This window comes from Microcebus murinus, chromosome 12, assembly GCF_040939455.1.
Source record: "Microcebus murinus isolate Inina chromosome 12, M.murinus_Inina_mat1.0, whole genome shotgun sequence".
Lineage (NCBI taxonomy): Eukaryota > Metazoa > Chordata > Mammalia > Primates > Cheirogaleidae > Microcebus > Microcebus murinus.
In genome coordinates, this window is record NC_134115.1 from 45426196 (window position 1) to 45449552 (window position 23357).

General features: G+C 44.2%; 1 protein-coding gene and 1 pseudogene across 2 annotated transcripts in view; one reads left to right on the top strand and one right to left on the bottom strand.

Annotated features, from left to right (window-relative positions):
• Positions 1-3091: 3091 nt before the first annotated feature.
• The window catches only part of SAXO1 (stabilizer of axonemal microtubules 1), a 98009-nt gene continuing 77743 nt past the window's right edge, over positions 3092-23357 (bottom strand). For both annotated transcript variants that reach the window (XM_012769708.2, XM_076008769.1), the window contains exons 3-4: positions 15171-15373; positions 3092-4488 (exon numbers count right to left, since the gene is read on the bottom strand). In XM_012769708.2, coding sequence (XP_012625162.1) covers positions 3488-4488; positions 15171-15373 — 1204 coding nt within the window. In that variant the 3' untranslated portion in view covers positions 3092-3487. The remainder of the gene's footprint in view (positions 4489-15170; positions 15374-23357) is intronic.
• Positions 16526-17784, top strand: LOC142874341 (ubiquitin-conjugating enzyme E2 variant 1 pseudogene; annotated as a pseudogene).

Genomic DNA, 23357 nt, shown 5'->3' on the forward strand with positions numbered 1-23357 from the left:
TGATGAAACAGTAAGTGGATTCAGCCAGTCAGAACTCAGCATGCATCACCCCCATCTCCACCTACATTTAATGAGAGTGAAGTGTGAGCCGGGGCCAAGTGATTTACATGGATCCTCTCATTCAGTCCAAACAACAAAACCACAAGGCCAATATGGCTATTACATTACCCACATTTTTACATGTTAAAGAACTTGACCGAGGCCTCGTAGCTAGTGGGTGGTAAGAGCCAAGAGCGAAGCCAGGTCTGGACTCCAAGACCCTGCATGCTCTTAGTCACCATGTTCCACTGGGCCCCCTAATAGTTGCTTGTGGCTTCCTACTTTTTCTCTATTTTCTGAATTTTGTATTTGTACCAACCACTTTCATAATATTAAGGGTATTTTAATTTGGAAGCAAAAAAAGGATAGGTAGTAGGGGAAAGTTGGTTCCTTACGTCCAAGAGAAGCAGGCAATGCAGGGGTGCCCTAGGGTGGCTCGTCCATAGGGTCACCATGGGGTCACCAGCAGGCCAGCACCAGGCAGGGCTCAGCAGGAATTCTTCACCCCAGCAGGGCTCAGTGCTCCTTAACAGCCAGGTCAATCCCAACCTTTCTCTCCCTCCCTTCCTAGCAAATGGAAACATTAGAGAAACTTACTGGTCCTGATGTTACCACTCCCTCACTGCTACACTGAGAAGGGGGAGAGAGGGGAAGAGAACATGTGAACCAAAATTCCTCATCTACTTAAAGTCAACAAATCAGCAGGCAGCAGTATATGAATATTATTTAGGAATGTGAAGAAAATATTAGCAGAAACAGGTAAAAAAAAATTTTTTTTTAATTGTTCTCTCTGGGGAAGTAATCATGGGGGAGGGCCAGGGGCTGGGATATAAGAGGTTGCTGCATTTCTATAAGCCTTTAGCATCATTTGGCTTTTCAAATCAAGTGCCAATATTTTTTTATTTGTAAATAATAGTAAAACCTACCCTTCTTAGTGTTCTCTTTTAGCTTAATGGACTCTAGGAAGCTCAGATAGAATGTGGTTTTTAATGTGGTTTGTGGATCCAGGAGATCTAAGACACAGAGGATGGGAGGTCCCAGATTTCCATGTGGCTTCGCTGCTCTGTGCTGTGTGGCCTTGGGAAAGATGCTTAACCACTCTGAGCCTCTCTACTCCAGAAGGGCATCGACAATATCAACAAGAGGATTAAATGACACAGATCCCAACACAGAGTCATACACTAAGCTCATGGTGAGGATTTAAGGTGTGTGTACCTGTGAGGCCTGGGCCATGTAGGGGAGAGCTGTGGGAAGACTGAGCCCCAGATAAAAAGAGACAAGTTCTTTGCCCATGAACCAGGTCCTGAGGCTAAGCCCAAGTTTCCAGACTTGAGCTGAAATCTCCTTTCTCTGCCCTGTTCCCAAGTTCCTGAGACTGTGGAGTATATTTTAGGATTTTGTGCACTCAAAAGAGAGGCAAATGTCCCAGGCTTCGACAGTCTGCATCCTTCTGTGTGAGCCTCACCCACACCCATGAGCCCATCTGACCCTGGCACAAAGTCTTTCCTCAATTTTGCCCAATTAGGAAAAAAATCTTAACTTGGCCTTATGAGGTCTGCTTGAACAAAGTCCGTCCTTAATTCCACACAATTAAAAAAAAAAAAAATCTTCAGGCTGGGTACAGTGGCTCACACCTGTAATCCTAGAACTTTAAGAGGCTGAGGTGGGAGTTTCACTTGAGACCAGAAGTTTGAGACTGGCCTAAACATAGCAGGACCCCCCTCTCTACAGAAAATTAAAAAATTAACCAGTGGCACACCTTATAGTCTCAGCTACTCAGGAGGCTGAGGTTGCAGTGAGCTAAGATGCTGCCATTGTGTTCTAGCCTGGGCAACAGAGCAAGACTTCATGTCTAAAAAAAAAAAAATGCAAAACTTCAAATTATTTGGCCTTAGAATCAAACCTGGTAAAACCTTAGGTTCCAAAGAGAAACCTCCTGGCTCACTGTTATATCAAGCTTTGTCACAGGCCTGGTGACAGCTATCATTTTAGGACAAGCAAGCCCAGCCTTCCCAGAAACCAGCCCAGCCTGGGGCAATTGTTTCCAGGCTCTGAGTGAGACAGGAAACCGTAAGTCCCAACTTGTTAAAAAGCTACAAAAGCCACACCAAGGTCTCTGACAAAAATAGGAGAACAGGCTCCAGTAAAGAAACTGGTTAAGACCAGTAACAGCCAAGATGGTGACATAAATGACCTCTGCTCACCCTTGTAGCTTATTATATACCCAGCTTATAATGTGTTAGCATACTAACAGAAACTCCCACCAGCGCCATGACAGTTTACAATCACCATAACAACCCCAGATGTTACCTTATGTGGTATGAAAAGAGAAGGAACCCCCAAATTCCTGGAAATCTCCACCCTTTTCCCAGATAACCAAGAATATTCCACCCCTTATTTATCATATAATTAAGAGATACCATAAGTAGAGTTCACCAGCAATGTACGGCTGCTACCATGCCTATGGGGTAGCCCGCTTACTGTTTGTTGTTTAATAAATGTTTTCATTTCCAACTTAAGGCTCATGCTTGAATTCTTTTCTTCAGGAAGCTAAGAATTCTGTTGGCCTTCGGGCCAGACCCCGGTTTTGGGGTCCATTTTCCTGTGTCATGAGCATTTAAAGGAGCCCAGAGCTGCTTCTCACAGATCAGGGACCCCTGCCGGCTGCCTGGTTGCCAACAGTCCGTTTCCTCCCTCGTCTCTGTGGAATCAGAGCCCACACTGGTTTGGGTGTGCAGAAGGGCCTGGCAGGTCCAAGCACGGAGGACTTCTCCCATCCCTTCCATCACCTGTGACTAAAGAGACGCACCCCAGCAGACAGCACCATTCTTGCTAGTATGTCATAAAGCAAGAATGAAGAGGTGGCAGGATGCCCTGTGATTAGGCACAGAGAACCCAAAACAACCCAACCCAAAATCAGCACAGGCCAAAGTTATCTCCACCAGTGCTCTTCCAGGTGCAATGGAACTTCAGTATAAAATCTCCCCAAAGGTCCCAAGCAATACAGACTGCTCTCTGCACAGACAGCGCATGGGGGTAAACACACAGACCAACAAATGCAATCCCCCCCAAAATAAAATTTATTCTTTGCCACTTCATACTTGGCAAGTGTTGATCATTATGTCACTTCATACAATGATTAAATAAAATACATCTGGATCAGAGAAAACCTCACGGAAACCAGCTTGGATCCCATGAGCACAAAGTAAGGGACCTGGGGGGTGGGGGGAGACCAGGACAGTAGAGAGGGTTAAGGGGATTTAATTAGCCAGTGGTAAAATGTCATTTTCCTTGAGTCAAGTGATTCTCATTTTATTCTAGTGTCCTAAAAATGGTGATGAAGATTTTTTTTTTCCTTTTGAGGAATTCTTTTTTTCTCCAATGAATAATTCTTAATCGTCTGCTCTTTTAAAGTATTGTGCAATTTCTAAATAACCATTTTTCTAAATCAGACTGACACTAACAATTCCTTCTGATTGGGGTTTCCCGAATCACCCGCAGAAAGGTGGCTGCTCTGCGGAGAGCCTGCCAGGAAAACCGGCCTGTACATCCTGTGCCCGAAAGGATTCACTTCCTCAAAGACATAGCCAGGGGGCTCGGGGTATGAAGCCGGGCACCTGTGCAATTCCTTGGGAGTGAAGCTGATGGTATAGGTGGTCTGGCCCTCCACGGGGATATTTCCTCGAGGGCCAGACCAGGGGGGCTTACAGCTTTTGGTATTGCTGGGTGGGTGGGGCACATAGTGGGCCCGCGCGGTGGTCAGGCAGTCCAAGGGCTCCGTGGGAAGGTTCAGGTGGAGAGTGGGCTTGACTAGCTGCGTGCGCATGCTGTCCCACTGCTTGTAGTCATCCTTGGTGGTGGTAGAGCCCTCGAAGCGGCAGCTCTTCTTAATCGGGAGCACCGGTCGGCAGGACTGAGCCGGGGCACCCTTAGGGTACGTGTAATGGGACTGCACTGTCGTCAGGAGATCCATCTTCTCTTCCGGAGGGACGTAGGCGATGGGAGGTTTGGAGAACACCTGGGGCGTTGGCCAAGCTTGGTACTTATCTCGAAACTCAGTGGTGGTAGAGAAAGGAATGTCTCGCCCAGGGGGCCTGGCTGGAGGTTTCGAGCTCCTGGCGGGCGCCCCCATCAGGCCCCGGTAGGACTCTTTGTGGGTGGTGAGGCTCTCAAAGGGGATCTCACAGGGCCTGAACTTCGCTGCCTCGTGCACAAAGCGCTTCTCCACGGGGTGGGGCACATAGCTCATCTTGTAGTTAGTCAGATCCTCCAAGGGGATGTTACAGAGCTTTGGTACTGGTGGAGGTTTACAGCTTATGGTGTTCACAAGGCCCTTTACAGGGTAGTCATCCTGGTGTGTGGTTCTACTCTCAAACCTGGCTGATGGCCGGTACTTGTGTTCCGGCCGAAGCATTTCTCGTCTCGGTTGGTTCCAAGGTAAATAATCAGCTGAAATGAACGCAGAAGAGATCGTTAATAACAAATCAGGTCACCCAATTTGCATGTATTCCAATGAGGTGTTCTTTGAGACAAGGGAAGAACACAGACGATCCCTACTACCACCAGAACCAAGAGGGTACTTGCAGGCTACTGTGTAGGAGAGACAGATTTAAAGAAGTTGTCATCACCCATCTCCAACACACCTACACACACAATGCTGCACACAGGGATTTTAGAAGGTCCACGGTCGTGGGAGGATCCGGGCAATACATTCCTGCAGAGAAGTTCAACCACTGGCTTACCATGACCCAGGAACCATTCCTTTCTTCTATAGGGAAAGTGCCCACTCTGAATCAGCATGGAATAAGTGAGATAATGCTTCTGATGTAGTGAGACAGGGGATTCACAACTCATGGGCCACCTACTGGACCAACCAGGCCTACCTGGTCATCTGTGGAGTGGTAGCCACTGTGTCCCTATAATCCTCACATCCAATGCACACAAATCAAATATGCCTCTCCAAGGGAATAGAGGCATTGTATTGGCTGGTAAGAGAGTAGCAGCAGTTGCCACTTGTATAAAACTTACTATGTAACAGGCAGTGTTCTATGAGCTTCATATATTAACTCGTTTACTCTTCAGACAGTCCTAATGAAGTGGGTACTATTAAAATGCCCATTTTACAGATGCAGAAACAGAGAGACACGGAAAATTAGGGAATTTGCCCCAGATCACTTGGCTAGAAGCAGAAAAGCATGAATTCAAATCCAAATCCAGAGACCATGATCCAACCCACTCTACTATCTGGTTCTAAAAATTAAGGAACACCAACTATGTGCCAGTGAATCGTGTTCAAGCCTTTCCATACACAATCTTTTTCCATCTTCACCATAACACTTTGTGGTAGGGTATGATTGTCTCCATTCTACAGATTTCCAAAAGCAAAGGCTCAGAGAGGCTTAGAAAAGCTTGCCCAAAAGTCACATGGCAAGTGAGTTAAGTTAGAATTTAAACCACATAGTTGGCTCCAAAGCCATGCTCTTCTGACAAGCCCATATCACACTTAGGGGCACTATATTTCTAGATGGCGTAAAGGTTAAAGAAAAAATAATCAAGAAAGATTTGTAGGAGGAGGAGAACTTCAGGACACTAGAAGAAGGAAAAGGATTGCCAGCTATATCTAGGGATGTCCATCTCAAGAGGAACCTCTGCCATGGGGCTGCAATGGCCAAAATAAAGGAAAGCTTAGACCCAAAGGAAATCTGCACTAGAGACGACCTCATGCATCTTGAGGAGGAGACACTGTCCTCAGTCAGCAACAGCAGAAAGCTTCAGAGTGACTATACTACACAAACCCTTAGGTCAGCTCCAAGACTGTAAGTCCAGATGAGAAAAATAGGATGGCAAACCACGCTGCCATTCAACCACCTTGGCACTGCTGCCATTCCTTCCACAATAATTGGCTCACATCCAAGACCTACACTGCCCTATTGGGCCCACAAATCACCAGGCCTAAAGTAGCCCATGTGAACCCTCTGAATCCACAGGGAATTCTCTCGCTTACGTCGTTACAAAGAGTTACGACAGAAGCATCTTCCCAGGAGCTTTAGGCATATATATAACCAAGACTAGTGGGGTCTGCAGGCATACTTTTCAACAGCTTTATTGAGGTATAATTTGCATAACATAAAATGTACCATCTTAAGTACACAATTTAATGACTTTTATAGAGTAACCACCTTGGGTAACCAAGGTATACGAATTTTGATAGTCTATATTTTATGAATCATGCTTTTGATGCCCTATCTAAGAAATCTTTGCCTATTCCAAGATATCATAGATTTTTCTCCTGTTTTAACAGTATTAGCTATTATATTTAAGTTTCTGATCTTTTTAATTTTTTAGTATGGTGTGAGGTAAAGGTCTAAGTTCACCTTTTCACATGTGAATATTCAACTGCCCTGGCACCATTTATGAAAAAGACTCTCTTTCCCACACTAAAGTACCTAGGCACCTTTGTGAAAAGCGAATTGACGATAGACATAAAGGTTTATTTCTGTACTCTCAATTCAGTTGCACTGGCCATTACATCTGTCTTTATGTCAATACAACACTGTCTTAATTACTGTAGCTTCATTGTAAAGTTTTGAAACCATGAAGTATAAATTCTTCAGCTTTGTTCTTATTTTTCAAAAAACAAAATTTTAGCTATTCTGGTTTACTTGGATTTTATATATAAAATTTAGGCTCATCTTGCCAATTTCAAAAAAATAAGCCTACCAGGATTTTGATAGAGATTGCACTGAACCTGTAGATCAGTTTGGGCCAAACTCCATCTTAACAGTATTGAATCTTCCAATTAATTCATGAACACTAATGTCTCACCATTCTTTAGATTTTATTTAATTTCTCTCAGCACTGTTTGGTAGTTTTCAGTGTATAAATCTTACACTTATTTTTTTTTTTAAGTATTCCAAGTATTTTATTATTTTGAGACTGTTGGAAAGAGAACTGTTTTCTTGATTTTAGTGTGATTTTCATTGCTAGGATACAGAAATATAATTGATTTTTACATACTGCTCTCCAATACTGAAACCTTGAACTCAATTAGTTCTTATTTTTGTGAATTCCTTAGTATTATGTGCATGCAGGATGATGTTGTCTGAATAAGGACAGTTTCACATCTTCCTTTCAAACCTAGATACATTTCTTTTTCTTGCTTTATTTCACTGGCTAGAACCTCCAATACAACGTTGAATGGAAGTGGTGAGAGCTGATACACTAGCCTTGTTCCCAATCTGAGAGAGAAGGCATTCAGTCTTTCTACAGTAAGTATGTGTTTTATCAGTAGAAGGTTTTTTGTGGATGCCCTTTATCAGGCTGGGGAAGTTTCCTTGTCCTAAGCCTGTTGAGAGCTTTTATGAGTATTGAACCTTATCAAATGCTTTCTATCAATTAAGTAGTCTGTTATTTTATTAATATGGCATAGTACATTGATTCATTTTCTGATGTTACACCAACCTTGCATTCCTGGAGGAAACCCCCCAGTTTCATAAGTACTGATTCTGTAGTTGTCTTTTAAATTAAGAGAAAAAATGTCTTTTAAATGATTTAAGAGAAAAGTATACATTTGCCTAATTATATTTACCATTACTCTTTATTTCTGTGTGTATATTTGTGTTACCATCTGGCATCGTTTCCTTCCAGCCAGAAGGACTTCCTTTAGTATTACTTACAAGGCAAGTCAGCTAGCTATTAATAGAATGTCTGTCAATTTTTTTTTTTTTGAGACAGAGTCTCACTTTGTTGCCCAGGCTAGAGTGAGTGCCGTGGCGTCAGCCTAGCTCACAGCAACCTCAAACTCCTGGACTCAAGTGATCCTACTGCCTCAGCCTCCCAAGTAGCTGGGACTACAGGCATGTGCCACCATGCCCGGCTAATTTTTTTTGTATATATATTTTTAGTTGGTCAATTAATTTCTTTCTATTTTTGGTAGAGACGGGGTCTCGCTCAGGCTGGTTTTGAACTCCTGACCTTGAGCAATCCGCCCGCCTCGGCCTCCCAAAGTGCTAGGATTACAGGCGTGAGCCACCACGCCCAGCCTGTCAATTTTTTTTATCTGGGAATGTCTTTATTTTGCCTTCATTTTTGAAGCATATTAATATCACTGTGTATAAAATTCTTGGTTGACATTTCTTTCACTACTTTGAATATGTCAACCCACTGCCTTTAGTTCACCATTGTTTCTGAAGAAAATCTGGCTGTTAATGATGTCATTTTTCTGCATGTGATGAGTTTTCTTTTTCCCCAAATCTTTGTTTGCTTTCAATAGTTGAACTATGATGTGAATAGGTGTGGCTATTTGTGTGTATTCTATTTAGATTGTACCTCTTAGATAAATATTCATGACATTTGAGAAGTTTCAGCAATTAACCCCTCAAATATTTTTTCTACCCCTTTCCCCTTTTGAGGATACCATTATGAGTATGTTGGTATGCTTTATGGTATCTCATAAGGCTGAGTTTGTTCATTTTTATTTTTTTCTATTCTTCAGATTGGATAATCTCTATTGACCTATCTTCATTTCACCAATTCTTCTGCCAGCTCAAAACTACTGTTGAGCCCCTGTAATAATATTTTTTTAGTTATTGTCCTTTCAACTGCAGAGTTTTTTTAATGATTCTCCTTTATTGGTATTGTCTATTTTATGAACAATTGCTGTCATGCTTTTATTTCTTTAAACATGGTTTCCTGTTGTTCTTTGAATATAATAGCTACTTTGAACTATTTGTCTGCTAGGTCCAACATCTGGGCTCCTTCAGAGATACTTTTTACTTGACGGCTTTTTTGACTGTTTTCCCACCTGTGGGTCATACTTCCGTATTTCTTTTCATGTCTTATAATTCTTTGTTAAAAATGCAACACTTTAGATAATATGCTGTAGCAACTCTGGATTTTGTTTCCCCACTGGGAGTTGTTTTTCCTTGTGTTTAGTGGCTTACCTGCATAAATTCTAGAGAGTCTCATCTTCTCTACAGTGTGTGGCCACTGATATTTTTGCTCTTTTTTAAAATTATTTTTAAGCCTGGCTTCCCAAGGGTCACCCCCTATGTCAACATAGCTTAGTGGTCACCTAATGATTGATCAGAAGTTATGCTTAAATACCAGGAAGGGTTTCACCTTTGGCCAATGGATCTGTGCGTGTGGGTTAAGATGCATACACACTAAGATCAGGCAGCTTAGAAGTGTGAATTGGCTTTTATTTTCTGCTGGGCTTTCTAACATCTCCTCTGCACAGTCACTAGGCCTTCACATTCAACCAGGGATGATGAGTAGATAGGCCCCTCTCTGATCTCTCTTGAGCCTGCACACACCCTTGCCATGTTCACAGCCTTCCAGATGACCAGGAATATCAAGGCCTTCCCACTGTATCTGTCTCATTATTTGGATCTCCCTGTTAAATTTCTAGCTGGTTTGCTGGTCTGTTGCTTGCTACAATTAGTACTGCAACCTCAAACTAACTCAAAAGCTGTTTACCCTGATTTTTTCCCATTGAGATCACTATTGTTTTAATCAAAACCTCTGGATATGCACTCTGTTCCCAATCGAGTCTGACCCTACTGGCAGCAGAGCTGATGTTTTCACAGTCCAGCCTGTGCCCAGGCAGAACTACCACACACATGGAACAGTGGGGGGAGACGATGGAAGCAGCCCCAGGATAAAACACCAGACTCCCAGTGCTCATAACCAAAGAGCCAATAGTTTTTCTTGCATAAATGTTGCTCCATCTTTTGTGTACCTTTGGTTGATTTCTACAATCTTGAAATGGTTGATTTTTTACCATTTTGTCCAGTTTCATCACTGCTTTTTGAAAAGAGGATTTGCCAAGCTCCTTACTTCACCACTCCAGAAGTCCTGACATACTCCCAGCCCCCAGCCCCAGGCACACTCTTAAGTTTATTTTAGACCAATAATACTACCAACTATTTATTCAAAATTGGCTTCATTTTAATTGAAAATCTAATCTTTCTCCAAGAGCCATTAATGGCTCTATCAGCATCTTGAAAGCATTAGGGGGCCTTAGAGGGAACCATCTTGCTGAATATAAACCACATGTTTCCCCCACCCCAGACTTCAGGCCTCACTGAAATGGGGGCATCTACCTATAGATGCCTACACGCTGCCTCAAGATACTTGGGGGTGGGTAGGACAGGGCTCTTCTGTGATGGATGAAGTGTTAAGAAAACAGGTTCCTAAGCATAAAGCTGCCTCATGTGATTTCTGATACCCAACAATACAGTTGAAACCACATTATTATCCAGCCTCTGACTTCCTCCACCCAGCGTTTATTACAGAAAACCTCCACAGAACCCTGAAAACCTCAGAATTCCACATGACAAACTATTCACACGCCAGTAAAGCCCTTCAGGGCCAGAGTGTCATGTGGGTAATTGGCAAGAACCTCTTTAAAAGGGATTCCATTCAATAATGTGTCTTTAAAAAAAAAAAACTTAGCTAAACCTAAAGCTGAGCATCAAGTAATTACACTCTCAATCTTTCCAATTGCACAGTGTTTTGAAAATGTCACAAATTACAACCAAATGCTGCCGGAGCATATTTTATTGGTGGTTTTCTGGACCCCAGTAAAGGTGCTGGCCATAAGAGTGGAAAGGAAAAAGTTTGCATATTTTTCCTCTGGAACCAACGTAAGCAGAGCATATAGACAAAATACGGATGATACCCATTGAAATATATATATTTAATGATCTTGATCTTTGATAATTTTTTTGGGGAAAGAGAATCAATATATAGCCATAAGACATGAAGATTGCTATGGAAAAGACTTACTGAAGCAGCAAATTTTTACAAGAGACAAGTCATCCAAGGGATGATATATCAAGAAATAAGGCAAGGGTGTGGCACTCACACATGCATAAGGTTATTCAGGACTGACTCACGCGAGGGTAAATGTCATGGGCCTTCTCAAACCTCACTCCTGTTTCTGGCCAGGACCCATAGAGGCTAGGTGGGGATTTGTATAGATCTACTGCCAAACTCTGTCACCAGGAGCCCTTGTAAATAATGGCTCAGAATCATTCATTTATTCCTTCACTTAACACACCTTTTTTGTGCCATTCCTACGTTAAATGCTGAGGATACAGATGTAGGGCATTCAAGGCCTGGTTCTGGAAGCCATTATATCATAGGGAAGCAATGAAACAAATAAGCCACTTAAATTAATAGAATCTGATAAGTATTTGCTATGGTCTGAATGTTTCCCAAAATTCATGTGTTGAAACTTAATCCTCATTGTGATGGTATTAAGAGGGAAGGCCTTTTGGGAAATGATTAATTCATGAGGGCTCCACCCTTATGAATGATTAGAGCCACCAAGAAGGGCTGGAGGGAACTATCCTAGGACCTGTTTTCCCTTTTGCCTTTCACCATGTGAGGACACACCAACAGGCACCACCTCAGAAGCAGAGACCAGGCCCTCACGAGACACCAAACTTGCTAGTACCTTGACCTTGGGCTTCCCAGCATCTAGAACTGTGAGAAATAAATCTGTATTATTGATAAATGACCCAGTCTCAAGGATTTTGTTATAGCAGCACAAACAGAAAGACAGTATTACTCAAAAAAAAAAAAAAAAAACTATTAAGACGCATAGGTTGCAAACTGGCACCCACGGGTTAATCTGACTACAAATATGTTTCCTTTAACTACATACTGATTTGTTTTTAAATCTGAATTTCAGAGGAAAACTATGAAATCCATCCTCACATGGAGATAGTCCCAAAGCAAAATCCCTACCTATCTATGTATGCCTGGTTCTCAGTAGTGCCATGGATACTTGACTGGAATTTGTTTATTAATTCTATTTAAGCAGGCAAGCAGTTGTCAGGTACAAGAAGTTTAAGGAAAATGAAGGAGGAGAAAACAGGATTTTCTCAATTTTAACTTTTATCAGTAGGGAAAAGTCAGCCATGATTCTATTTTAGCAGTGGTATACTACTCTTCTATGATTTGCAAAGGACAGTTTGAGATGTCGCTGTGCAAAGAAAGGAACATGGGAAAGCTGGAGGTGGAAGAGATTAAAGCATAATATCAGGTGTGTTTTTTCTGTGTGCATTCTTATCTTGTTGGTTTCTTGTTTATTATAGCCACAGAAGCTGTGTTGTTTTTTTTTTTTTTTTTTTTACCTTTTTTTAAATTTAAGCCAGCCACAGAAGTTGTGATGTATTTATATTTTGAGGGGTCAGTAGTTTGCCGGGGAGGAATAGGGAGAGCTCTTCTTTAAATAACACCATCGGGTTTGCTGCTGGGCTCGCCAACCCCTAAGGCAAACAGGGAGTATTTTTCACTCCCCCACCTCTCCCTGCACCGAGGGCAGGGTAGGGGAGAGAAACCGAGCTGAGCAGGCAGTTGTTCTAAAGAGCCTCTCACTACGCCAACACTCATGAAGCAAGGGGGCCAGCAAACAGAGTGTGAAGGAAAGGGAAGTTTGTAGCTGGACATGTCCTATCTCCTGCCCCTATCCCTTACTCCCTCTCCCGTTTGAGGAAAACACTCTTCCGCTTTCATTCCTCCATCCCACCTGTTCAGTGTCTGTGGTGCCTTGTTTCTGGTCTTCCTGTAAACACTAGCTGAAAAGGGAAAAGAACTCACTTGGTAGGAGAAAAAGTGCTGCCCTACCATGAACGTGGCTGTATGGACTCCTTTGTAAAACACCCATATGGTGCCTGCCATGGAGGAGAGGGGTAATTGGCAAAGAAAAAGACAGATGCCTGCCCCTTTGGAGCTTACAGTCTGGCTGAGGAGACAAATGCTACATAAAACTAACGAATGACAAGGCAGGGGAGTGCAAGGCACCAGAGAGCGACCAGTCCGGCACGGGGGAAGGTCTGGGAGTGTGACATTTCAGCTACTCGCAGAGGGATGAGTTCCAGAGCAAGGGAGCAGGGGGCTCTATACAGAAGAAATCACATGTGCTAAATGCCCTGAGGCAGAAAAGAGATGGAGGAAGAAAGCTGGAAGGAGGCTGGAGCAGAGGGGCTCAGTGAGGAGAAGAGAAGACCTCCACGACGTCGGCGGAGGCAGTCAGGTTTGGGGTGTTATCCTAAGAACCACAATTATTATTTGAGGGGTTTTAAGCAAAGGAGAGGTCAGACTGGATTGCCATTTTTAAAAGACCTCTCTTCGGGCCGGGCACGGTGGCTCAAGCTTGTAATCCTAGCACTCTGGGAGGCCGAGGCGGGCGGATTGCTCGAGGTCAGGAGTTCGAAACCAGCCTGAGCAAGAGCAAGACCCCGTCTCTACTATAAATAGAAAGAAATTAATTGGCCAACTAATATATATATGTAAAATTAGCCTGGCATGGTGGCACATGCCTGTAGTCCCAGCTACTCGGGAGGCTGAGGCAGAAGAATTGCTTGAGCCCAGGAGTTTGAGGTTGCTGTGAGCTAGGCTGACGCCACGGCACTCACTCTAGCAAGGGCAACAAGCGAGACTCTGTCTCAAAAAAAAAAAAAAAAAAAAAAAGACCTCTCTTCTTCCTTTCTGTGGCAAATGGATAAGAGCTGACAAGTCTAGAGATACGCTCAGGTGTGCGCCCAGGTGCAGACAAGGAGAAGGCAGGGTTAGGGCTTTGCCAGAAGGAAACAACGGAAGGACAGAAGGGAGCGAGAGTTCAGGGTACAGGCAGGAGATGGGCTGCCATGACGTAACGTGCAATAGGCTCCACGGGGACAGGGAAGGGTGTGTCCTTGGCCAAGGACTGTTGCGGTGGGAGCAGAGAACAAGCCAGAAGGACAGGATGTTGGGGTGCACAAAGGTTTTGGAGGTGGGGCCATTTGGGGGTATGATAACATCGGGAATGTAGCTTAACGAAAGGCAGCCATGAGGGAGTGTTAGAAAAGGAAGCTAAAGATAAGAAAGTCAGAGGACAGAGCCCAGGTTGCTGAAGAGGGCCACAGCAGCCCAGTCCCGAATCTCGGCTCCTGGAAGAAGCAGACAAGCTCAACCATACCCGAGGTCCTCCAGAATGACAGATTTAGAGCTCCTTCTAGGAAGAGTCTTTCATCCCTCCGGCTTCCTGACTCCAGCCTAAATGCTTGGCTTGACTTAATAAAAGTAACCCTCATCACAGTCATTTAGAGATCCACGAACTGTTTAGTGTGTCCTTCTAGGGCAACAGTGGGCGTCCTAAGCAAGTTATCAATTGCAAACCTGGCATCCACTCCCACGGTTTCGGACTTTGCGGCCGAACTTCACAGAGCGGGCGTCCACTACACTGCTTGCCCCACACCCATGGCTGCATGTCTTGTCTCTCCTGCTAGACGAGAGGGACAAGGGTGGGTCATTACACTTCCTTCACAGTTCCCAGGACTATGCCTCATAGGTAACAGGTACTCAGTAAGGAATGAAGCAACTCATTTACACAAAGATCAAGACTATAGTAGCAAAACTAATCTAAGGTATTAAAGGTCGGCATAATTGCTACATTCTGGTTGGGGAGGGTGAGTGAAGGGAGTCGTAATGTGATATTTATTGATCTGGCTGCTATTTATATGGGTGTGTTCAGTAGAAATTCACTCGTCTATGTAATTATGATTTGTACACTTTTCTGTACATACGTTACATTTCAATTTTTTTTAAATGGATGAAGGAATCACTCCCTCAATCAGTTGTAGATACCAATTTAGCTTGAACTTCAAATGCTTCCACAGCATAAGACTCAAACAGCAATCTAAAGCAGGGGTTGGCAAATATTTTCTATAAAGGGCCAGATATTAAGTGTCTCAGGCCTCCCAGACCATAGGGGCTCTTTCACAACTACGCAATTTTGCCATATAATGCAAAAAGTAGCCACAGATAATGCATAAATGAATGAGTATGCCTGCGATCCAATACAACATACTTATGAATACTGGACTTTAAATTTCATATAATTTATAATTTTCACTGTCCTGAAATGATATTTTGATTTTTTGTAATTATTTAAAAAATGTTTAAACCATTCTTAGTTCTCCAGCTATACAAAAACAGGCTGCTAGTCCCCAAGCTGGCTGGGGTAAATAGTTTGCTGTTGACCCTTGTACTAAGGGGCTGTGCACATAAAACACATTTCTTGGCTGGCACACAGGCATGGCCGATCCTACCCCCAGCCTGCCCCTCAAGCACTCACCCACCTTTGTAAGTAGGCAAACACTCCATCTTGTTGCCACATGGATATTTACTGTCCCGAGGTTTGATGGGGTCCGTGCGAGAGACAGTGTAGGGGTTGTAATCTTGTTTGTATGTCGTGAGCAAATCCATGTTCTCTCCACTTGGGACAAATGGCTTGTGCTGGTGGAGCTTCACTGGTACCACTTTGTGAGGCCCAAAATCTCTCCTGTAAGGAAATTAAGCACATATCGTTGGGGTCCTTGGCTTGTAATAAGGCTTAAGTTTTCCAACTCTATGAACATTTGCTGAGAAATCACCTTCCACTCTATCCCCCAACTCCAACTGCTCTTCCTTCTCTATTTCTTACTTTTGAAAAAGGCACCACCATTTCCTTCCCACCCAAGCCAGGCACCTGGACATCATCCCTGACCCCCTCCCCTTGTGGCCCCAGAGTCTGTTTTCCTCAGTGGTCCAGCCCAGGGCCATTTCTCACTTGGATCAGGTGGCAGCGTAGCCTCCCACCCCCCGAGCCTCCTGCTTCACTCCTGCCTCTTCTACTTCAACCCCACAGTGTGGTCAGAACAAACTCTCTAAAGATCAGATCATCTCTCTCCCCAGCTTAAAAATCTTCCAGATAAAAATCCAACTTTCTGGCCGGGCGCTGTGGCTCACGCCTGTAATCCTAGCTCTTGGGAGGCCGAGGCGGGCGGATTGCTCAAGGTCAGGAGTTCGAAACCGGCCTGAGCAAGAGCGAGACCCCGTCTCTACTATAAATAGAAAGAAATTAATTGGCCAACTTATATATAAAAAATTAGCCGGGCATGGTGGCTCATGCCTGTAGTCCCAGCTACCCGGGAGGCTGAGGCAGAAGGATCACTCGAGCCCAGGAGATTGAGGTTGCTGTGAGCTAGGCTGACGCCACGGCACTCACTCTAGCCTGGGCAACAAAGTGAGACTCTGTCTCAAAAAAAAAAAAAAAAAAAAAAAAATCCAACTTTCTACCATGATTTATATATAAGCTTTCCTGGACCTGGGCCCTGCCTTGCTACCCAATCCTCTCCTCCCTCCATCCCCACCCCGCCCGACCATGCTGCGCTCCCACCACCACCAAGGGCCCTCTTCCCGGGCTGCCCTCTCCCCTTCCTCCCACCCACCCTCTCCACTGTGAGGCTAACTTCTTCCTTCCAGGCACCACCAACCTCCCTTGCTGTGTTCCCAAAACCTTCTCCCGGGAATATTTATCTCCTTCCTCTACTTGACATCACAGAAAAGGAGAAAAATGCAATAAATGGAGATCCTGAATCTTTTATGTCTGCACTATCTGGTGTCAGTGTCCCCATTATTCCAGGGAATATGAAAACAGTAGGATTGAAAAAGCATGACGGTCTTCACCAAGCAGGAAGCAGTCCCCTCTCAAAGCGTCCCACAGTGACAAAGGCCCCGCTGCTCACTGCAACACCATCGGAACCGCCCTGGCAACACCAGGACTGAGTGCGGGCTTGGGCTGCCCACCAGGGCAGACTCAACTTCCCACTTCTCAACACTAACACTCCCCCCTCACCCAAGGGCTTCTGCTTCACACAATAGACCGTTTTTGCCTGGAACCCATTTATCCTAAGAGGAAGGTGGATTTTCCCCGATGGGGCTTGCCAGAACAGCCCCCACCCACCAAGGGAAAGGGAAGGTTTCCGGACAGGAAAACATTAGGGCCAAACACCAGTAAAACCTACTTCCCGGCCACAATCTGGAGCAGTGTTGCTGAGCCATGCTTGACTAGCAAAGGTAACACGCTCCACTGTAACCTGTCTTGCATGACTTACACACGTGGTTGTCAGTAAACACAAACCGGGTGTCGAAACTGCTGGGGATGGGATGGGGAAGGAGTTTGGAAGCAGGAGAATTAGTCTCTCTAGGGCTCTAAGGAGGAAATGGGAGATGCTTCAGTTGAACTCCCATAACACCCTCTGGGTAGATTTAAAAATATGCTGTAGTCACAGTTATAGGGGTTCAACGTGCGCTCCCTTCCCGGGGGCCCCACTGTTGGCCTGAGGCATCCGGAAGCTCACTGTGGATATCGGGGCTTACGAAGCGAACAGGCTAAACAAGAAGCCACGGGTCAGCTTCACACTTGCACCCTTCTTAGTGAATAAGTGTCTCACCCTGATGTGTGTTCAGGACTAAACCAACTGCGGATTAAACCTTAGGCTACAGAGACAAACGGAGATGCCCAATTTTTTCGTCTGAAAACCAAATAACTGGAAAGGGGCTTTTGGCTGGAAAGTTTGCCTTCTAAAGGGAGTGCTCCCGGCAAGATGGCAGCCACCGCGGGCTCAGTCAATTTATGAAAACCGAATATACAGCCTTAAAATAGAATGTGGACCTAAATACCCAGAAGCACCCCCCTTTGTAAGATTTGTAACAAAAATTAATATGAATGGAGTTAATAGTTCTAATGGAGTGGTGGATCCAAGAGCCATATCAGTGCTAGCAAAATGGCAGAATTCACATAGCATCAAAGTTGTCCTGCAAGAGCTTCGGCACCTAATGATGTCTAAAGAAAATATGAAACTCCATCAGCCACCTGAAGGACAGTGTTACAGCAATTAATCAAAAGGAAAAACCACAGGCCCTTCCCCTTACCCCCATTCGATTTAAGAAGTCTTCATTTTCCACAGTAGTAAATTTTCTAGATATGTCTTATAGACCTCAAAGTACTAGAAAGGAAGCTCCCATTCAAAGGCAATTTATCTTAAGATACTGTAAATGATACTAATTTTTTGTCCATTTGAAATATATAAGTTGTGCTATAATAAAAATAATAAATAAAATAAAATAATAAAATAAATGGAGTGCTCCCAAGGGAAGTAGGGCTCTCCTCACTCACACCCAGAAGGGATGGAACAGGGTTTTGAGGCAACCTGAGATGATACGTTGCTAAACCCTCATAAACCCGCGATCAGTGGTGGCTACCCAAGCCTTCGGCCCTCTTCACTTCCGAGCAGCAGCAGGAGACACCAAGGCCAAGTGGTGAGGAACAAAGCTGATATCTGAGCTGCCTCGTCGAGCCCTCCAACCTCAGGGCACCCAGCAGTGCTCTCCAGCCGTGAGCCCGCCATGCTCACGAATGCTACACACGGAGGCCATGGCATGCTCTCCTGCTGTTACTGCTACTTTCCTCTCAGACATGCTGCGAGAACCTTCCTTCAAGGGCTGCCAGGCCCTCTGACAACTGAAGCACACTGAATGCCCCTGTCTCCTGCTGCTTCTACAGGAAAAAAGCAGGTAAGTGCCCACGACCCTTCTCGCCAGTTCCTGGACCATCCTGACGTTGGTTTCTCGAAGACAAAAGCGAATGCAGCACAATCCTCGCTCCCCATGTTCAGGGAATGACATCTTAATCTCCTCCTCCAGTATGAAATCTAACTTCCTTTGTAAATGTGCATCTGTGGTTGAATTTATTGATCAGCTATAACTAAGGCAAACGATTACGAGAAAATAAATTATCTACTTCTGAAGACAGGAAAACGTTTAAAGTTTGATTTATATATACCCTACCTGAAAATAGTTACTGTGGCTTCAGAGCGAATTTAATCAGAATTTATGTGTTTCCTCATTATGTTTTATGTTGGGAACACTCACTGAAGCCTATCATTAACCACGACATAACTGCATGTCCCCAATCACACATAACCTTACAGCTTTTACGTTCACGTCAAAGAAAAGTCTTTATTCTTCCCCACAATTGCTCAAATTGAATAGCTTTTTTCAATTATTGTATTTTAAGGACACTGGCTCTCCCCTCTTTTCCTGTGGCACATTCTCCAGTCCCTGTGCCCACGATGGCTATGAACTAAGAAAAAAAAAAAAATTGGTCAAAGATGTAAGTTTCTTTGGGGTAAGCAGCTATAAAAGTTATGTAGTATGGAAGGCCAGGAGTTAAACTCAGAGTTAAGTAAAGGTTAAAGTGGCCCTGCTGGGGAAGTCATAACAACTTGACTTCAAATCATTTGGCAAAGCTAAAGAAAGGTGTTTGACAGGAATCTGACAAAGGGAAAGGGGAAATAACAGCCAACTAGGGTCAGGAGCCTGGAAGTGGAAAATGGAAATTTTCACCATGGCAAAGGGGCCATGCAACACTTTTTAAATCTATGTTTAATATTTACCTATGCAAACCTCAGAAATTGTGTGTCCAAGTAAGAGGAGTCCCTCATTTCCCCCATAGCAAATCTTTCACCCCTCCCCCGAATACAGCCCCTCTCTTTCTCAGGAAGCTTGTCTGTGGACACCTCTTACCGTGTTTCCCCAAAAATAAGACCTAACTATAGGTCTTATGGCCTAGCAGGATTTCTAAGCCCTACCCCAAAAATAAGACCTAGTGATGGGCGTGGCAACGTGGCATATCTGCACAACAACACATGCATTTCATGGCAGAGCAGTAAAGAAGATGAGCAGCCCTTCTCATCTGCCCCATAGTGACAGCTACTATCCCAGAGGTGACTGGAAAGGTGCAGGCAGCCCCATCAACAAGGTCGACTACTTCTGTAAGGTCCTGAGCATCCTGTGCGTGCTGCAAGCTGAGGCTTTGAGGGGAAAATAACACATCCCCTGAAAATAAGCCCTAGGGTATCTTCTTGAGGAAAAATAAATATAAGACCCTGTCTTATGTTTGGGGAAACACGATAGACTGTGGTTTTCCCTCCTCCTTCCTACAGGGAGGGTTGTCTCCCATCTTTAAAGGTAAAAAATAGGCCGGGCGCGGTGGCTCATGCCTGTAATCCTAGCACTCTGAGAGGCCGAGCAGGGCAGATTGCTAGAGGTCAGGAGTTCGAAACCAGCCTAAGTGAGACCCCATCTCTACTAAAAATAGAAATTAATTAACTAAAAATATATATAAAAAAATTAGCCAGGCATGGTGGCACATGCCTGGAGTCCCAGCTACTCGGGAGGCTGAGGCAGCAGGATTGTTTGAGCCCAGGAGTTTGAGGTTGCTGTGAGCTAGGCTGACGCCATGGCACTCACTCTAGCCTGGGCAACAAAGCGAGACTCTGTCTCGAAAAAAAAAAAAACTAAAGGTAAAAAACACGACACAACCCTCACTGGACTCCATTCTCCTCCAGTTCTCTTCCCCTTCCCTTCTGCAAGTACAGACTTGCCTTCCTCACCTCCCACTCGGGCCACACCCCTCTAATCTGACTCTACTCACTCCTTGCTCTGGCCCGCCATGCCCTGCAAGTGCTGCCATTTCTGGATTCAGTCACTCTTTGTCCTCCTGATCCCACTGCAACTTCATCATAGCATCTACCCCTTCGCTCATTGTTTAAATGCTCTCTCCCTTGACTTCTGTGATGTAAGACTATTCCTCATGACTTGTCCCCCCTCAATCTCCCCTATGGGGTTTTGTTCTTTGTCCATTGACTTCTTATTTCCACATGTAATTCTCAAAATTCCCAGGGTCAAAAGACAACCTCTAAGGAAACCAGTCTGTCATCCCAGGAAGATTGGGGAGGCCATCCCAATATACCAAGAAAGATCCCTCACAGCTGAGTCACAGGGCTTGATCCGTGCCCCTGATCCTGACAGGACACAGAGTCCTGGTCTCACTGTAACAAATGACATTTCAAGCACACGCCCTCCAGGATCCAAGTGACACAGTCCTTATCTCCTCCTCTACCCTCTCAATGCCTCAACCCCCACACCAAGGCTGAGGCTAACATCTGCCCTCACTTCATACACACTCTGGACAAAAATAGAAAAAGCTACCTAAAAGCACTACAGAGTAACCAAAACAGGCAGATTCTGGAGGCGGCCAACAGATGGAAGAAGAAAATGGCAATCTGACAGCTAAAAGACAAGTCTATCTTGATTATATTTTCTTGACCAAAGTACCAGAGGGTCAACTTTGAGGCAACCACAGGTGCTGGAAAACGCAGAAGGAATCTCATAAAGGAGAAAGCCAAAGACAGGAAGCCCCAAATTCTGTAGATAACCTGGGCCCAAATCTCTGCTTGACCTTGCATAAGCAGGCAGACTTCAAGCAACCGTGCTACAGATAAAGAACTAAACTGACATGTGAACTGCCAACCAAGACAGGAAGTTTGCATTTTGAGCCTGTCCAAAAAAGAACAAATGCTCTTTGCAGGAATGTAAAAAATATCTAGAGAGTCTACAACAAATAACATTCACAATGTATAAAATCAGTCCAAAATTACTTGACATATATGACATGCATATAGAAAAATCTGACGCATGCTCAAAAAAATAAATAAATAAAAAGGCAATTGTGGAGACCAACCCCCAAGCAGACTCAGATGTTGGAATTAGCAGACAGAATTTTAAAGCCTATATTTTAACTATACTCAAGGAGGAAAAGCAAAATAAGGTCATAATGAGTTAAAGGATAGGAAATCAGAAAAGAAAAACAGAAGCGTTAATAAAAATAACCAAGTATAAATTCTAAAACTGAAAAACACAAGATGTGGAATAAAACATTCTCTAGATGAGCTTAATAGCAGAATAAAGATGCAGGGGGAAAAACTTGGTCAATGTGAAACTAGATTTAACAGAAACCATCCAGTCTGAAGAAGAAAGAGGGGGAGAAAAGATTGGGGGAAAGAAATGGAGCATCAAGGACAGAAGAAAATAATTGAGGAAATAATGGCCAAATGTTTGCAAATTTAATCCAGGTCAATTCATAGGCTCTGAAACTGTGCAGGCGAGCCTAACGCTGAGAACCGTATCTGTGTGTGTTCATCAGTTCTCAGACCCAGTCTGTGGAGGCAAGTAAGCATATCCCCAGGGGTACAGCTCTGAGTAGGGGAGCCAAATATGCATTTGAACAAAAAATGTGTAAAATTCAGTGGGTGGGGCAAGACTCAAGGCTGCTACCTGCTTTCTTGCTTCTTTCCCGGCTTTTGGAGGTTGCCCAATGCCCTCTTTTAGCTCTTCCCTTCATTACTCTCCTCAGTTTACCAAAGAGTCTCACCAAAAAAATGAGTCTATGCTAGCAACTCCCTGCCCTCTGCCTTTTAGCCAAAGCCATCAAGTCTGAACCCAATTCTGCATCCCCCCTCTGTGCCTCCCTCCCACTCTACCCCCAGTCCTGCTTTCTGTAGGATAAACGTCTAACACCACTGAAGACTCACCTCTGTCTTCAGAGACTATTCATTCTGCCTACCTTTAGGGAGCTGGCTTAGCCAACAGAAATAAATGTCCCAAACTGGGGGCCAAGTGTTTTACATGGTGACATGCCTAAGGGGAAATGAGGCTTAAAGTGCAAACCTCTTATTTATAAATTGATCTCGGGTCTATCAGAACCAAAGGCAGATCCTATCCTAGAGAATTACCAAGAGCTGCAAGAAACAGTTTCACACTAAGAAGGGCTGGAAATCGCAAGCATTCCCCTCATGGCACCTGCTGTAAATCCCCAAGATTTATGGTCAGTAAGAGTTGTGTGCAGCTGTAATCATGCCTCATGCTGGGATGATAACCTTTCCAGAAACCAGGTGTTTTTTGTGTCTGGGCTTAATCACCAAACCCAGCTAAGCCCTGGGCTACATGACGTTTTCATTCAGCAGGTGGGAGCCCCCGTCCAACCTCAGAAACCAAGCGGGGTCAAAGTTTAGATAAAGAAGTGGGTGGGATGTTCCAGTAATGAGTCCTAAGAACAGAGGGGGGACAATCTGAGCAGACACAGGGCTGTGCAGACGGGGGGCTGACCCATCCCTTCCCCTAGAAGCCCCTGGAACACTCCAATAAAGGCTTCTCTACCTTTCCTGACAGCAGCAGACTTTGTTCTCGGTCTATGAAAACTAGTGGCTAGCATGGCAGGCACAGGGTTGAAAAATAATAAAATTGAGGGTAGGAGGGAGAGAATACACATCTTCTGGTCATTTCCTCCTTTTGTATTTTCCTAGAAAATAGAGAAGAGAGACCCATGTCTGCTCTTTTTCTTCCTCCTGGGTCACTTTGATTCTGCCAGTTTTTCTTTTTAATGGCCTTTTGATCATTAACAGCTTATTTTAGAAATGTTTTCAGTATCTGCATTCTTCCACTTTAGCCACATCTTGATGTAAATCATATTTATCATTACTCTGGCTCTTCCAGAAGCAGAGGGGCCTTTCTGGGTGATATGTTTATTGTTGCAAGTGACACACAGCAAGGATAATTTAGGACAGGTCAGAGGGTAAGTTTTTGTTTTGCAAGCACCATCG